This window comes from Ictalurus furcatus, chromosome 12 (assembly GCF_023375685.1).
Source record: "Ictalurus furcatus strain D&B chromosome 12, Billie_1.0, whole genome shotgun sequence".
NCBI classification, from domain to species: domain Eukaryota; kingdom Metazoa; phylum Chordata; class Actinopteri; order Siluriformes; family Ictaluridae; genus Ictalurus; species Ictalurus furcatus.
Window position 1 is genome coordinate 5,657,001 of NC_071266.1, and position 16,699 is coordinate 5,673,699.

General features: G+C 40.3%; 2 protein-coding genes across 7 annotated transcripts in view; one reads left to right on the forward strand and one right to left on the reverse strand.

Moving 5' to 3' along the window:
• Positions 1-1,009: 1,009 nt before the first annotated feature.
• Positions 1,010-10,487, reverse strand: LOC128615505 (probable ATP-dependent RNA helicase DDX5). Of its 5 annotated transcripts, none has more exons than XM_053637661.1 (13): positions 10,328-10,487; positions 8,084-8,255; positions 7,862-7,958; positions 7,571-7,704; positions 6,889-6,954; positions 6,262-6,403; positions 5,974-6,134; positions 5,698-5,870; positions 5,449-5,559; positions 4,805-4,866; positions 4,663-4,722; positions 2,657-2,878; positions 1,010-1,778 (listed from the first exon to the last, which is right to left on the reverse strand). In XM_053637661.1, the coding sequence occupies exons 1-13, from the start codon at positions 10,366-10,368 to the stop codon at positions 1,384-1,386; spliced, it is 1,836 nt and encodes a 611-aa protein (XP_053493636.1). In that variant the 5' UTR covers positions 10,369-10,487; the 3' UTR covers positions 1,010-1,383. The 5 variants fall into 5 exon arrangements, with proteins under 5 accessions (XP_053493636.1, XP_053493640.1, XP_053493639.1 ...); XM_053637665.1 differs by lacking the exon at positions 1,010-1,778 and adding an exon at positions 4,393-4,497 and having other exon boundaries at positions 2,748-2,878; XM_053637664.1 differs by lacking the exons at positions 1,010-1,778; positions 2,657-2,878 and adding exons at positions 3,088-4,029; positions 4,393-4,497.
• Positions 10,488-10,569: 82 nt separating this feature from the next.
• Positions 10,570-16,699, forward strand: part of LOC128615503 (centrosomal protein of 95 kDa-like) — a 33,086-nt gene continuing 26,956 nt past the window's right edge. For both annotated transcript variants that reach the window (XM_053637657.1, XM_053637659.1), the window contains exon 1: positions 10,570-11,342. In XM_053637657.1, the coding sequence (XP_053493632.1) occupies positions 11,324-11,342 (19 nt within the window). In that variant the 5' untranslated portion in view covers positions 10,570-11,323. The remainder of the gene's footprint in view (positions 11,343-16,699) is intronic.

Genomic DNA, 16,699 nt, shown 5'->3' on the forward strand with positions numbered 1-16,699 from the left:
AAAAGGTCAAGTTTCTTCCAAGCTGAAGTAAGTTCTCTTGCAATATCCCCCTAGATTTTGCTCCATCCATTCTCCCTTCACTTGTGACAAGAAACCCAGGTTCATCTCCAGAACATGATGCTGCCACCACCATATTTCACTGTAGCGATGGTGATAACTGAGGTATGGCGTGCATTATGCTTGTACCACGCACAGCACTTTGAAACTTGCCCAAATACAGCATCTTCAACTTGGGCTGTGTCCAAATATACCTACAGTAGGTGAAAAGTAGTACGGCAAAGTAGTATGTCCGATTTCTCAGTGTTCAGAAAACAGTAGGCGAGAAATACCCGGATGACCTACTACGTCTGCCGAGATTCAGCAGTATGGAAGGCAGTGTGTCGGCTCTTTTTAAAGTTGTAGGTCACGTGACACGCACATACTGATCAGTACATATTGTATCAACGGCCAAGCCGTAGACACAGCCTTGGTCTCATAACACCGAGATTTGTTTTTGGTGTTCGTACTTTTTAATTTTGTTTCCCATTGTTAGTATAACAAGAAAAAAAAAAAACTGTGAATGAATTTATTACAATGCTCATCTAAAATGTAATAATTACAAGACAGCATAGGATGAGGTAAAACTCAAGAATTAGCTAAAATATAGTAGTGGCAATTGTGAAAGTAAACAAAACATGCCAGTGCTTTGAAGGATGTGAATTGGAACGGAGTAATGTTATTCAATTGCGAATCTGTTTTTAGAGGATTTAAACCTAACATGGCGAACAAATTATATTATAGAATTCAGGCAGTTCTATTGGGGTTATCTCATACAGTGTGGCAAGTAATAATCTGGAAAGACCTTTTGTAATATCGCAGTCTAAAACTGGATTTAAAGAGAAGCAAATCGGTAAATGAATCACCTGAAAACGAATCATATGAAAATGAATGAATAAATAAATATAAGATAAAAAGCCGGTGTCTTGACATTCGAGCTAATCTAGAGAGTAAATGAAGAGTAAAACAGTCCTTTGGGTATTTTACTTCTTTATTTTGAGGGTCCATGCTCGGCCCTCGAATCAAACGTTGTAAACACATCATTGTGAACATACACTAAATCAAAAAAAAATTATATACACATTACCTAGTAAAAATAAATTACTGAGGAATGTAACAAAATGAAGACAAAAAAAAGGTGAAGGATGTGCAGCTCTCTCTCAGCTGCACCAAGATCACTTGGACTCAAAATTGGTTGGATGCACTAATAAGCAAGCCTCCAACCTCACGGTAAGCAAAATAAACAGTACAAAGTATAATAGTAATAATATTAATCTTAAACAAGTCTAACAGTTACTTCAGTATCTATGTGTGCGTGTGCGCACGAACGCGTAGTCTGATCCTAGGCTACTGGGGAAAGGCAGGGGGCATGGGGTAGGGCACCATGGGCTGTGGAGGCTGTTGGGGGGGTTGAGGGGCGTTAAAGGGGAATGGAGGGTGGTTCATTCCATTCTGGGATTGCCCCTGGTTCCCCTGGAATGGCTGGTTCTGGAAGTTCTGGTTTCCGAAAGCATTCGGGTTTCCCCCACTGTTGTAGCTGTTGCTACTGTAGTTACTGCTACTCCCGTTACTTTTGTTATAACTGCCGCCTCCGCTGTAATTGCCGTTCTGTGGTTTGGGGCCGCTACTGTAACCTCGGTCACCATCTCTATCCCTATAGCTACCAAAATCTCTCCTACCCCCAGTGGAATAGCGGTCCCGACGGTCGTCCTTGTAGCTTCCCCGACCGCCTCTGGAACGACCTGCAGGAGGAAAAAGTGTCACGGTCAATTAAACTACAAACCGATTACCGAAAGCCACCTGCAGAATCCTTGTCCTGCTCGCTCCATTACTGCATCGGCTGCGTAAGTGCCAACTAACCAAACGTTACAGTTAGCAGAAGAGTCACCAAAGAAACACACACATACATATACATATACATACATAAAGGCTTGTACCACAGCACTGTCGAATTCTCAAATCTGATTTTGCCAGAAGGTGGTGATTAATTTTCTATAACAGCGACAGTGACAGTAGCGCTGGCTGTAATTCCAATCACGGATTTGTATCATTAGACTCGTTCTAATACGTTATGGCTTCTATAATAACAACCGATTCACAGGGACTTGCCTGGCGGACGAGCTACATGATCTAAGCTTAATAATAAACTCATTCGAAAATGTGTTAAGAAACAAAATGGGAAAAAAAAAACATGCCAATTGTTCATATTGAGGTTTTCTCTAAGGAGACATTTAACATGAATAGGAGGTCTCCAGTGACAAGCTGGACAATTTTATTGTTTTATATGATACTGACTTGTTTGTGATTGTTCCACAATGTTAAATGGAACTATAAACAGTTAAAAAGGACAATGTGTCATTCAGTAAGAAATGAAAAACTGTTATCGTTTGCAAATTGCTGTTTTATAAGAGAAAGAAACCACCACAGGGTGCACCATTATTGGAAAATAACTCTGCTTGTCAAGTCGCATCAGACCACCCTATTGTTGCTTATTCTCCTTTAACAGCATGCCCGGTTCTTGTTTTATTCCTTACTAAACAAACGGAGCAAAATTGTGATTTCAACATTATAATATTGAAATTTAAGCAAAATAATTGATGACTATTTTATCATTTTTTACCTCCTCGGTCCTCTGCCATCTGGAGCAGTTTGGGGTTGATGGCTTGGCTGGCCTCGCGCAGGACCGAGATCAGGTCGTTGGCCTGTTTCATGTTGTTGGGCGTAAAGAAGGTGTAGGCCGTGCCCGTTTTCTGACTGCGGGCCGTGCGGCCGATACGGTGGATATAGTCCTCGGAGGAGTTAGGGTAGTCATAATTGATGACAAATTTCACATCCTCCACATCTGTAAAGCGTTGCAGTGTGGCAAAAAAGGGAATGTGGCAACAATTTTTTTGCACACCACAGCAGCCACACCAAAAAAACACAAGTTAGCAAAGACAGCAAAGAAATCACTAAATTACTGGATACTTAACTGGGCTGGAAAAAAAACCAGGAAAGTGTTAAGGCACAAATCCTATAATAAAAAAAATAAAATAAATAATTTAAAAATAAATATATATATATATATAACAAACAATTGTCTCAGTGGGAACACTACCATGGGAAGAGAAAAAGGATGCACACTCCATTTGCTTTAATCCCCAAATTAAAAAGAAAAAGAAAAAAAAAAACAGAAAATTAAACAGAAAACAGACCTAACAATCACCATACACCTCCCTCCCTCTTTTTGTTTATCAAACCATGAGAATAAACATCTTACCATTAAGGAGTATGCATTCACTAGTCCTTTCCCAATGCAGCCAACTCCCCACAAATTGTCAAGTGACATCCGGGTGCTTCTAACGCAGTAGGGCCACTATGCGCACTCTTGCCTCCTCGTGTGCCGACACAGGACCGTTCGGCTCGGCTTTTTCGCTTTATAGGTCCTTTTTTTTTTTTTCCTTTCTTTTTTTCTTAAAAAAAAAGGTTCCCCCCCTTTCAGCACACTCATAAGAAGCTCGCTAATAAAGGCCACACTGCCGTCTTGCCCAGACCAAACAGACCATGGCTAACATGAGGGGACCCAAAAGAGCTAAAAGTACCAACACGAAGGGGGAAAACCAGTGTTGCTTAGTTGCTTCCTTCCCCCACCCATTCTGTTTGAGGTTATTAATGAGCGACCGCAAAATCCCTCATCACAGTCTCGTCTAGGCAAGATGCTCCCAGAAGCCAGTGTTCACTTGAGAAAATGTCTCTCGTTGGCAGGTCTCGACATGACTTTTTTGAAAAGAACGAAAAATGCAGGCGAGGGAGGAACTTCAATCGTGGAATTGGATAGTCATTGCTGTCGATTTAATTGTCGAGTTTTTCTTTTTTTTTTTTCTCTCTCTAAGATTCAAACGTTCTGCTCCACTGTCTACAGATGTCCCAGAGCCCCTTTATACATGTGCCAGTCTCACCAATTGAGATACAGGAAGTTGAAAAACTGCTCTCTCCGTTCCATGAACACCAGCGCTTTGAGTCAGGAAGAAAAAGGTCACTAAACCTCTAATTATTGCTTGTAAACTTCCATGCATCGAGAAGGATCTTTCCAAATCTCAAACAAGCGCCCACTTGCCATACAAACGCTCTTACAGACTGCATGCAAGGCAAAAAACAAACAGCATCAAGCTTTAATTCATTGGTAGTTTGAGATAGAAAGATGGCTAGATTAACCGTTACCAAAACGTGTATTTGTTAAAGATAATCCATGGACAGAGAACAGGTGTATATTATTAAAACTAGGTTATCATAGCCAAGGCTTAGCCACACTGCCTTATTGAAGGTTACTGGCACACAGAGCTGAGCTCGGACATTTTCTCTTTCAATAAATTTCACCTCTCTAAGCGACTGGGTGGCCGCCAGTCGCTCACTTCCACTTCTCCTTCCCCCTCTGCCGGCCTTGGGGCTTGTCATGCCTAGGCCCTGCCACAAAGACTGCACCTTTAGGTGAGAAAAACTCAGAATGCATAGAGAAGAAGTTAAAGAAAGCAAAAATCACTTTCTTTAAAAGTGAAACAATGTTTTTTTTTTGTCCTGGGGTTTTGTCTAAAGAAAAAAAAGGAAGAGAGACGACACAAAGACAAGGCCATCTTGAGAAATACTGACCTAATCCGCGTGAGGCCACGTCTGTCGCGATGAGGATGCACGCTTTACCGTACTTGAATTCTATAAAAGGGAAGGGGATGATTATTTGAGGAAGGCTGATTACAGTGTGCCGAGTGTTGAAAGTGACCCGTACACGTCTTACCGTTCAGGACCCAGTCTCTCTCCTGCTGACTTTTATCTCCATGAATTCCCATGGCAGGCCATCTGTAACACAAAACACTCTCACATTAGACTTTTATCTCCATGAATATGCAAATGCAAAAATAATTACTTATTTGCTAGTTATTATGTTATCTCCCGCCCTCCCGTTTTCCGATGGCTAAACACAGATTTTCGTTATTGCTTATATGATCGATCAGTTGCAACTGCATAATAATATACATGATCATGGTTATTGTTGCTTGGGATAGATTTTCTCTAGAAATGCAGGAGAACCAGTGCAGGCCTCAGTAAATAAGTCCATCTACTTATTTACGTCCAAGTAAATTTTGTGGGCTCTTTCAAAACAGGCCGACCCATTAACTAGTATTAGTGAAGTAATTTAAAATGATCTCTTATGAGTTAATTAACTGGCAAGGCTAATGTGATTACCGAGTGAAATCTGGAGCATTTGGAAAGGGGGGGGGGGTCGGTGTTGATATTAAAAAACAAACAAACAAAAAAAAAAACCCCACAAATGCATGACACTCCACGATGAAAAGCAAAGACATTGAATGAATGTATTTCAGGTACATGTGCAACTTTTGCTGGGAGACGCAGGAATTATCCAATCAAATCTGCTCTTACCCGTCTCTCCTCATCCTCCGGGTCAGTTCATCACACCGTCTTTTGGTCTCTACAAAGATGATGGTCTTATTCTCCTTTTCGCTCATGATCTCCTCCAGCAAGCGGATTAGTCTGATGGAGGAGGGAAAAAATAATTACTGCAATGTAGTCTTTAATGAACATGAAAACATTTAATCAAGTAAAATGCAGCTGACATTTGGATGTTTTGGGATCTCGTAAGCTCTTTGTCCTTTTTGTATTTTAACTTACTTATCGTCCTTCTCTCCGTCATTACAGACGTCGACAATCTGCAGGATGTTGTGGTTGGCGCTGAGCTGCAGAGCTCCAACGTTGATCTGAACGTACTCCTTCAGGAAATCTTCGGCCAGCTGACGCACCTCTTTGGGCCAAGTGGCGCTCCACATTAGAGTCTGCCTGTCAGGCTATGGGTCAGAGAAACCACAACCAAAAAAAAAAAAACATATTAACGTGATGTTTTCTGTGCGATCAAACAAAAATAATTATTCACATCAACGGCACACTTACACGGATCTGATCTACAATTTTGCGGATCTGTGGTTCAAAGCCCATGTCCAGCATGCGGTCAGCCTCATCCAGCACCAGGTAGGTGCAGCGCCGCAGGTTGGTCTTTCCTGCCTCCAGGAAGTCGATCAGACGACCAGGGGTGGCGATGCAGATCTCAACACCTGAAGGGAGAGCGACAACAACTGCATAAGTAAGCCAATGCTATTATATGGCACTTTAATATATAATGTACTTTTGGTGATCAAAACAGAAACTAGCATAGCTGATAAAGCTGAAAGCCTGTTGCACCTCTCTCAAGGTCTCGAATCTGGGGTCCTTTGGGAGCTCCTCCATAGATACAAGTTGACTTTAGGCGGGAGGCTCGTCCATACTCTGCAGCGACCTGCTGCACCTGCTGAGCCAGCTCACGAGTGGGGGCCAGCACCAGGCACTGAAAAGGGGGGGGGGGGGTCAGGGAACAAAGTTTAGGCATAGAACAACCCAACCTGCCACAGCTAACTGCTTATAACTCTAATCGTGAAGATGTATAGTCCAGCAGTTTGGTGGACTCAATCCACTAGTTAATACTAGGTTAAGAAGTGTGTTGGGAGTCAGAGGGCTGATGATTAGAACTGGGTTCCTCTGGTCTAGTTATCAGGTGGACCCATAATTTGAATGACTGCCAAAAAAGGAGACAATGGGAACTTTGTGGTTACGGCTACCAGAGAGCCACTGTTCGGTAATACTCCCAAGGGTCCCAGGCTCTCTAGGCTTAAATGATATTCTCACTCACACCTATATTAAAAGTGTCTGCCAAATGAATAGGTGTAAGAGAAAAACCTTCAAGATCACAAGTGCAGTCTCTTCGACTCCGTAACTGTATAAGTTTTAAAACGACAGAGAAACCACAGACAAATTAAAACGTGGAAAACTTACAATAGGACCATCTCCATGCTCAAGGAATGGCTGGTGGTTAATGTGCACAATGGCTGGTAACAGGTACTGTAAAGACAAGATAGCATTTTTAACTTGTTCACTACCTGTGTCTGAAACCATGACAAACTCACGTCAGGTTTTTAGAGACATACTACAAAATTATAACACCCACTTTTGTTTCAAGGACCAGAAGAATGACATTTTACAGGCACCACAAAAGTAATATAAACCAGGCCAGTGGTCACCTGCCCTGTTCCTGGAGATCTACCTTCCAGAAGACTTTAGCTCCACCCATAATTGTGCTCACCAGATCATTTAATTATTGCCCTAAAAAGTTCTTGATCAGCTAAAACAGACGTGTTAGATTTTGGCTGGAGATGAAACCTACATTAAGGCAGATCTCAAGGAAGAGGGTTGGTGACCACTGAATTACACTATGGGTTGCCATGTGTGAGCTTAGGAATGTTATGCATTTGGATTTTAAGATTATCTTTTGACCACAAAAAGTGCCCCCCCCCAGACAACAACGTACATTTCTCCATTCCAGATGTAACAATAGATTTTAAACTTATTTGATTATATGTTTTCTTGAAGATTTTCAGTAACAAATTTAAATTCAAGCACTTCCTGAACCTTGAACAAACCCTGAAAATTGCAGATGTGGATGTTTCAGATGACTTACCGCCAGGGTTTTTCCAGAGCCGGTTTGGGCGATGCCGACCATGTCTTTTCCGCTAAGCGCGAGCGGCCAGCCTTGAGCTTGGATGGGAGTGGGCTCAGTCCATGTCTGCTTCTTGATTACATCCATGACATAATCTGTAACATCAAACATATTGTGTTAGAGATCTCGCATTAATACTCTAGTACAGAGGATTGCATTACTATATTGGGTTAGTATGCGAAAAGCTTTCTCACGAGTAAAAGCCGAAAAAAACAAATTATACGGTAAACGGAAGGAGTACCATATACTCACTTGGGAAGGTGGCTTCATGAAATTTAATAATAGGCTTTGGGCAATCTCTGCCTTTGACTGTAACTTCTTTGGCCCTGCGGTACTGTTCAACCTCTTGCTGTTTTCACAAGAAACAAAAATCATTGATCAGATTTGACACAACATGGCAAAGGACTGACTCATTCAAACAAAACCTGTACAGCAGAATGACTGGTACAATCAACAACGTGAAGACTGACTAACCATCGATCTCCGGGTGACTTCAGGATGCTCTTTGTAGAAGTTTTTCTCAAATTTAGGAAGCTCGTCAAGGTTCCAGTGTCGTTTGCGCAGTCGGTCACCGGGATTGCCGAATTTTCCAGACAGAGGAGGGCCACTGCGGCCTCCACCGAAACGAGGGGCACCACTGCCATAACTGTCACAGAAAACACAAAAGTTATGGATGTAACGTTCCAGTGTGACAGTCACGGTGTACGATCGGACACTTGCCTCACTGGAGATTTCTTCAAAATACCCTTTGAAACACATTTGAAAACCCTTCGGCTGTGCCGCTGTTGCGAATACATTACATTGCTCGTTCTGCTGCCATTCCTAGCATGTTACTAACTTTATCATACATGACAGCTACCAACACACCTGACATGACTGACCAGAACTAAACAAAAACATTCTATTTTTGGCTAAGCAGCATTGCACACGGCCAAACTGCCTTTCTTCACAGCCAGTCTCTTTCAGCTTACAACAACTTGATAAATACTGACAGTTGAACAGATCTTATTGGAAAATCGTTCTCTCTGTTGTGTGCATACTGTATTATTTACCACAAACCCCATTTAAAAAAAAAAAGTTGTAGGTTTTCCCTCCGAGGACTACTCAGGCCAAACAATTTCCAGCCAGGCTGGAATACACCATGCTTTGCAAACGATACTATTAAACAATCAGGTAATATAAAACAGAGCAGAGGTGGTCACGTGAGAGCTTCGTGAGGGATGTTCTTCTGTGGGAATGTACTGTCTTGTTGGAATGTACAATTTCTTAAAGCACACCTATTATGGTTTTGAAACGTGCCTAATTTTGTTTTCAAAGATCTCATACAATACATTTACATGCATGCAAGTTCAAAAAACACTTTAATGGGCTCATATTTTAAATTGCAGCATTGCCTTTTCCCCCTAGTGTCAAAATTGACTCGTTAAATGATTCGTTCAAAAGGTTTCATTCTAAACTCCTCCTTTCAGAGAGCATACTCTGCTCTGATTGGTCAGATGTCCCAGTCTGTTGTGCTTGGTCTACCGCTGTCAGCAGCCGATGAAGACTTTGTTTTTGTTACAAACCTATGCAGGTCTTCACAGGGAGTAAAGTCTGGAATTAATAACGAGTCGTTTCAGCTGTTCAGAATCAGTTCCTTCTGTTGGGAGTCAATAACTCCGTTTGTCGTGCGCTTTGATTTTTGAAACTTTGCAGACTTTTTACATTCACAAACAGCTCTATATACACACACACAAAACATGAAAGGGAATATCTGAAAAACCATAAGAGGTGCACGTTAAGCAATTCTAATTCTAATTCTAAAAAAGTCTAATTCCTAGTTCCACCCTCTCCCCCCTTATTCAATTTCAAAAATCTTTATTTTCGTGCCCAGAAAACACATTAGACAAAGATGCACAAAATGTATAAAAGGTGGGACTGAAAGAATATCCATAACCTACACACAAATATGAATTAAATTTATATATTAAAAAAATAATAAAAAATAAAAAAAGCTCCCTGTGTAGGATAATGCACCAAGATGGGTCTTGAATTATTATTTATATTTTATACGACACCTTGTGTGTAGTTAACTATAACTAGGAGATGTTTTCATACAGACATAGATTACACACAATGTCCACTGTAAATCTGCTTGTAAAAGCACACTTGTGTGACGCATTCCCCGCTGCCATTTTAATCCAGACCAGAGCAAGAACAAAGCCGAGAAGAGCCGGCATTTTGAATCCACATTCACGGCTGTAATGCAAATGGCTCTCTACTCGGTATACAAGTGTACTTCCCTAGTCAGGAAAACAAGAAAATAACCCTACACTGGCCGCCTGTATAGTGCACTATTTATACAAAATTGAGCCATTCGGGATTCGGCCAGACGGTGACCAAGAAAAACCGGGACAACAACGAACCCACTCAAAGTGTCTCGTTTACAGTTTTGTAAATATTACGAGCTTAAATATTTTGGTTACAAAATAAGAAACTGTCATTCCATTTTATCTAACGCTAAACAATTAATAAGTTTTAAAAGCGCTACAGGATAACGTCCTCTATACCGACTTACCCAAATGTAACCTTGTACCTTGGGTTAGAAATATATATATTTATATATTTTATAATTATTTTATTTTTTCAAATGTTAAACACAGACACGACGTTTAACGGATGCACGGCACAGCTGGATTTCCTACTTTAAAATAAATGAAAATGAAGACATGAACTTACCCTCTATCTCTTCCACGGTCTCTGTCTGAATATCCAGGCATGGCTAAACTTTAAATGTGGGAAAAAAATATATAGTAAAAAATATATTATTTAATTCGCAAGTCCTTTACGACCAACTACAAAATGGCTTCTGTAAAATGCCGGCCGGGTGCAAAAACATTATCGGACGCGTCACAAGAAAATGCACATGCTGTATCAATCCGCTGCGCACGGAACTACATTTAACCCTTATTCAGCTAGCGAAACCGTTTCCCCTTGTCACGTATATTCGGTTTGGAAATGTAATTATGCAGACTTGTATTGTTGATATTATTATTTTTGTATTAATAGGAATTTGGAAGACGTGGGAATTGTTTGTCTTGTTATATAAAAACACCAATCACTCTAAATTTGTATCCAAGGAACTATTTAATGACAGAAAAATATGTGTGGAAGGAGACGGGCGACGTCAACGGGTGCTTTACGGCATAACAAACGTCATTCCGGAAACGTCATAACTAGTTATTTTAGCACTTCCGTATTGTTCTTGTTTTACACGTTTGGGATGTGATCTCACATTAAAAATGACCTGACAGTAAAACTATTGATTATTAGATGCCGAATAGATTTTTATTCTGAAAAAAAAACGTCATTAAAGTACTTTAGCCAATCAGAACGCTGTGGCGTTTTAAACGTCCTTTAGCTGTTCCACATAGGTGGTTGTTTTTCCGTTCGGTTTCTGCGGCATACACAAGCCCCGCCCTTTTGTATCCGCTGCGCTGTGATTGGTCCGTATTCCCTGTACTCGTGAGCATTTTGTTTGAGTGCCTTACAGTTGGGCAGTGGCGGTAGTTGATAGAGGCTGCTGATAACCGTTTGATTTTATTGTAGCTGTTTTTTTTTTATTTAAAAAATGTACGGTTTTATTCGTTGACCTCTTTTCACATATAACAGAAATCTCTGTTTCCTTGGACGACACTCTATATTCTTTTGCTGCTCTAGAAAAAGCTGAATCAGATGGGAACCGAAGAGAGAGGTGAGTCTCCAACGGTTGAATTCCAAATGGCTTCCTATTGGATATATAGCTAGCGCCTGTTGTAGTATTAGCCATTATTCCATACAGTATGTAGTGTGCCTATATAGTGAGCAGTGAACCATTTGGAACACGACCACTGAAACGTTCAGTAGAATTAACTAACGTCCGTTACTACAGCCGACGCTACCAAGTTGGTAACGCAAGCTTAAGAAGTTAGCTCCAGGCTAACAAGGGAAGTACATACAGTGCGTTTCGAAACTGTTGCGTTACTTCTCATTAGTTTGTGATCGTGATCATTTGTGTTTGTCCTCTTAGAGAGTTCATTTGTTAACAAAACGAGCTAGCTAAAATCATCCGGATCAAGTTAGGACCATTTGTAACATAGCCAACGTTAGCTGTTACACCAACATTAGACACCAACACTAGACACCAACACTTGTATCTTGTTGCTAGGTATCATTACTTGTTTTCAAAGTACATCATAACGTTTTTTTCCTCATAATTTCAGATTTAATATATTATAAACTAGTAGATTTAATTTGTGATATGTATTGTGTGTGTGTATATATATATATATATATGTGTGTGTGTATATGTGTGTGTGTGTGTGTGTGTGTGTATATATATATATATATATATATATATATATATATATATATATATATATAATGTGTATATATATATGTATATATAATGTGTATATATACGTGTATATGTGTGTATATATGTGTGTGTGTATGTGTGTATATATATATATATATATATATATATATATATATATAAAATGTGTATGTATACAGTTTAAGTACAGTTACAGTATAACTACTAAGTTATTTCGTTATAGTTATCGTAGTTGTATTCGTAATTGACTGGTCAGTTGAATTTAACCAAGTTTAAATTATGCCAAGCCCTTTATATATGTATCTTCTTGTTAATTTCCTATTACAATAACTTAAAACCATTACATTATGACATCACCTTTTATCAAACTACTACTTAAGCAGCGATATGCGGGGTCCAAGCACTCTTTACAAATAGTGTCTCTCGTGAGCAGTTTTTGGCACATTAATGGTGCAGTAGACAATATTGCTCGACTGCGTTTGGATCAGGGATGAAACGGTTACCGGTTTCACGATAAAATTCCCAGACGGTTAGTATTACCGCGTCACATTTAATTTTCATTAAAACCGTGCGCGATTATCCTGATGTGTAAAACTCGTGGTAAATGCTGTCCACACACACCTGGCATGAGTCTGACACAGGCGCAGCACGCAGCATCGTTTTCTGAGCGTGAAAACGGACGCTGCAATTAAAAACCGAACTCGTCCGCTCAATTGAGCATGAGCCGAATGAGTCGGCGTCGCGGCACAGATCAGCAGGAGTCAGATTTCATTTATCACGTGACGAAAGTGAGGCGAGATGGCGGAAGATTTGGTTTAATATAAGCGAGTCTGTCATTGTACTGTTTTGTTGTTGTGTTTTACATTAAGAATAATAATGAACCCACCATTCAAGCAATTGCCGCTAAGTCGAATGCGAAAGTGGAAAAAGCGCACGGGCGTTCATAATCCATTTAAAAGCGAGGGGGAAAGAGGGAAAAGCGCCAACATGGCACCAAAGCCCTCTTTTGCAGCAACTTTCTTCTAGCAAGCTCTACGGACCATCTTCTATTACGTTTCCCTCAGCATTTTTATCAACTCCAAACTATAACCGCATTTTGGATTTGGTCCTCTTGGAAGGTTGGAAATTGTCGTCACTGCCTTCCGCCATGTTCTCTGACTGAATTAAATGATCGCAGCAAGCCTAGTGACAACCGTCCATCACTTTATAGTCAAATATAACACCTGTTTAAATGATTTCCGTGTGTGTATCGGTACTTTTTGTACATTTTCAGCACGATACCGTGATAATACTGATCACCGTGATAGCTTTGGTCACGATAATGGTGATATGAAATGTTCATACCGTTACATCTCTAGTTTGGATAGGCCTCCTGTCAGTCATTTTATAGAGACTCCCCGTCCCAGTCTGAAATCGCCACGAGCCCAGCGCAGCCAAGTCATTCTTCTGTGAGCAAAATAAAAACCGTGCTGCACTTTGAACAAACTTAATGAAACACAAGAAACATAGCGAATCCAGAATAAACACTCCCAGTGTTGACAAATCTTGCCTAATGCACTTTTAAGCTGACTTGGCCTGATTTTAGTGTTTTTTTGGTCGTGAGTTGAGATCGATGTGACACGGCTCACCAGCGGCCGGTTTGCCCTCTTGCGACCAAACACAAAAGACTACAAAGTTCTGGCAGTTTTAGAAATTTTGTATCGAAATCTCAGTGTGACTGATTTATTTATTTATTTATTTATTTTTGCACGGGTCTGTCATTAGAGGATCTTCTGTGTATAAATGGACATGGAGAACCCGTGTTATCTCAGTCTGTTATAGTATTTATTGGGATCATCTCATACCATGTGAAGAGTGCTCATCTTACAAAAACTGCTGTAATAACACAGTGTAAATTGAGCATTACATTGAACGGTACGGAAACCATTTGAACATACCGTTTAAGTTTTGTAATGGTAGCGCAATGTTAATGCCATGAAACGCCTGCTAAGCTTATTGGCAGATGGCGGCCATGTTTTGTTTTGTTTTTCTTTGAAGTGCCTTGAAATGCGCAGCGTTATTTGATGTGATGACGTAATTTCCACTGAAACAGGAAGTCAGGGCGGGACATATCGAGTCGCCCCTCCCACTTTTTAAATAGCCGATAGCGTTTAGCTTACCTCACAGCCCGCCCGGGCTGAGCTGTGCTTGACTGTTATTACCATGGATTTTTATACTGCCGGGGGCGTCAGATTCTAGAGAGCATTTGATCGGACCGAAAATCCGACGAGACGCTGAAGTGCAGACTGAGGGCATCCAGATCGTTGATCCGTATTGGTGGTGGAGAGAGAGACTGTACATTTTGAACACACATACCTTCTAAATGAGAATTTTGTCATTGTTTTGCCGCACACTAGCGTATAGATAACGTTCATGCTAACACTTTGATACTAAAAGCCTCAAGACGGCAATTCTGATTTCATGGGGTCTTTAAATAACCTAGCCGTCATTAGAAACCCGTTTATTGATTGGCACAATGATACAGTATACCAAAGTTGAGATTGATTGGGCGTACAGTTCAACAATAACCTGACAATAGAGACTCACAGATTGGACTCACGGTTCCTGAGAAACAGACGTATGAATGTAACCCCAACAACTATAAACGTTAACGTCCCAAACCCTAGGTCCTCACACTCTTATTTCAACGTGGTGCACATCCATACGGTCACCCATGAGTTACAGCTGCTTGAGTAGCTTAAGCCCCGCCCCCAATCTCAGAAGAGTGGAGTTTTAATATTTTTTCAATTTTCCACAGTATAGCTGGTTTGGGTTCTGTTGGTAAAACGTTCAGGAATAAAAATTTCAGTGTTTCCGTTGAATAAATATGATGATACATATTTGCCCTTAGTGTGCCTCGGGAAATAAATCTGTGCTACTATCATATAATCAGGGGTTCCTGGTTTTAAAAAGTTGAGGAGCCCCTGAACAAGATAGTCAGAATGACTTATGTTTTTCTCCTAAGTATTTCTGTCCCTAATCACGGTAGTGATGATGATTCATTAGCAGGCTATAGTTCTTCTCAGATAATGAGTTACTTGGGTTGCCATGTAATGACAGTCCACCCATTTGACATTGTATTGTCAGGGAAATACTTTGTCCATGGCACAAAACATCTCACATTATCTGGACTGTTTTTTATTATTATTTATTTTTATTATTTTTTTATTGTTTTTTTATTTTAATTTTATTATTTTTTTTATTTAAACAACAGTGTTATCAAATTAACTTTTCTTGCTATTATTGTGAGTTCCAATATATCTGTCCCTGGTTTTTGATGTGAATATGAATGTTTGTGTCTAACACTTAAAAAAAAAAAAAAAAGTTTTTTTTTAATGTTTTATTATCATTTTATTGTGACAGTTCTATACAGTGTTTTACTATCAAAAAAATCTTTAGTGCGTCTGTTTTATGTCTGTACCAATGTTATTGTGATGTGTTAATTGTTTACCCAGCTGGGAGCTCACACCCCTCCCATTTCCCTGCAAACCAGCAGCTAAACACATGACTCTGTGTGTAGAGTCATGATACTCTACATACAGAAACCCAACAGTGTCCTGACTAAGGCCCCGTTTACACAGGTGTGTTTACGTTTTAAAACGCATAACTTTTGCTACAGTTATGCCTGTCGTCTACTCTACTCTGGCATTTTCGACCCTCAAAAACGGAGACTTTTGGAAACGCTTAAGACCCCGTTTTAGCTTGATAACTCACGTTTCAATGTAAACGGACCAAAAACGAAGACTTTTGAAAATGAAGGCGTGGCTTCGCCCGCATTCTCCCGCTGATTGGGTCTTCTGGATCCTTCCCTGATTCATCAAGCCCCTACTATATGACCATTACGCTACCTTGATCGTATGCACAACAAGACGGAGACTGAACCGCAAGCTTTGCTGGCTTTGTTGTCCTTCTTAGCAGCCATTGTGCAGTTCAGTTCTGTATTTTATAACACTGCAGCTGCCTACACGCGCAATACGCAAGCTATGATTACAGCAATCGGCAACAAATCTCATTTCAAGTGGCGTAAGCATTACATGGAACGCCGGTTTGTCCAGTGTGCATGAATGGTCATGTGACATGCGTATCCGGTCGTGTAGTGTGGACCGAGATCGTTTCTGAAACACAACGGAAACGCCAGTGTGGACGAGGATCGTTTACGTTTTTAAAAACGAAAACACACTAGTGTAAACCGGGCCTAATCTTATAACAGACTTGCTGCAATAAAATAATTCATGTGCTTATACTGATTTAAAGTGTTCAGTAAGTCGATTTCTGTTCTGCCGACGGAATGGAACGCCGGTTTACTGTGAGAAAGGGTTCATTTGAGCCATTTGTGATTGGGTATAGGAAGTTCCAGTTATACAAAGGTGACGTTTGAGCTAATATCGGCTTGCGTGGCGTCTCATGGGCTGCACAAGCTTAACATCAGTGATGCAGTGTGCATCAAGGTTGTTAGGTCTGCATTACATAATTCACTCAATAGTCAATACAACCAGTCCTGCAGGCTTTCCCATGGTTACTGACGCTGTAGACTCTTTCCATAAATGTTAAAGAAACGTCTACTTCTAGAAAGCTTAACCATATCAACGATTATGTTCTTCGCATATGAACACATTTGAGCAAAGCAGTATTTAAAAACAATAGTCAGTAATAGTTCTGTCATCGCAGTTATGAAATGCTCTCATGTTATTACAAGT

Coding starts and splice junctions, on each gene's coding strand:
- LOC128615505 (XM_053637661.1), bottom strand. CDS start 10,368: ATGCCTGGATATTCAGACAGAGACCGTGGAAGAGATAGAGG. Junction 6,955..7,570: donor GCTCTGGAAAAACCCTGGCG/GTAAGTCATCTG, acceptor TTGTCTTTACAG/TACCTGTTACCAGCCATTGT. Junction 5,871..5,973: donor AAATTGTAGATCAGATCCGT/GTAAGTGTGCCG, acceptor TCTGACCCATAG/CCTGACAGGCAGACTCTAAT.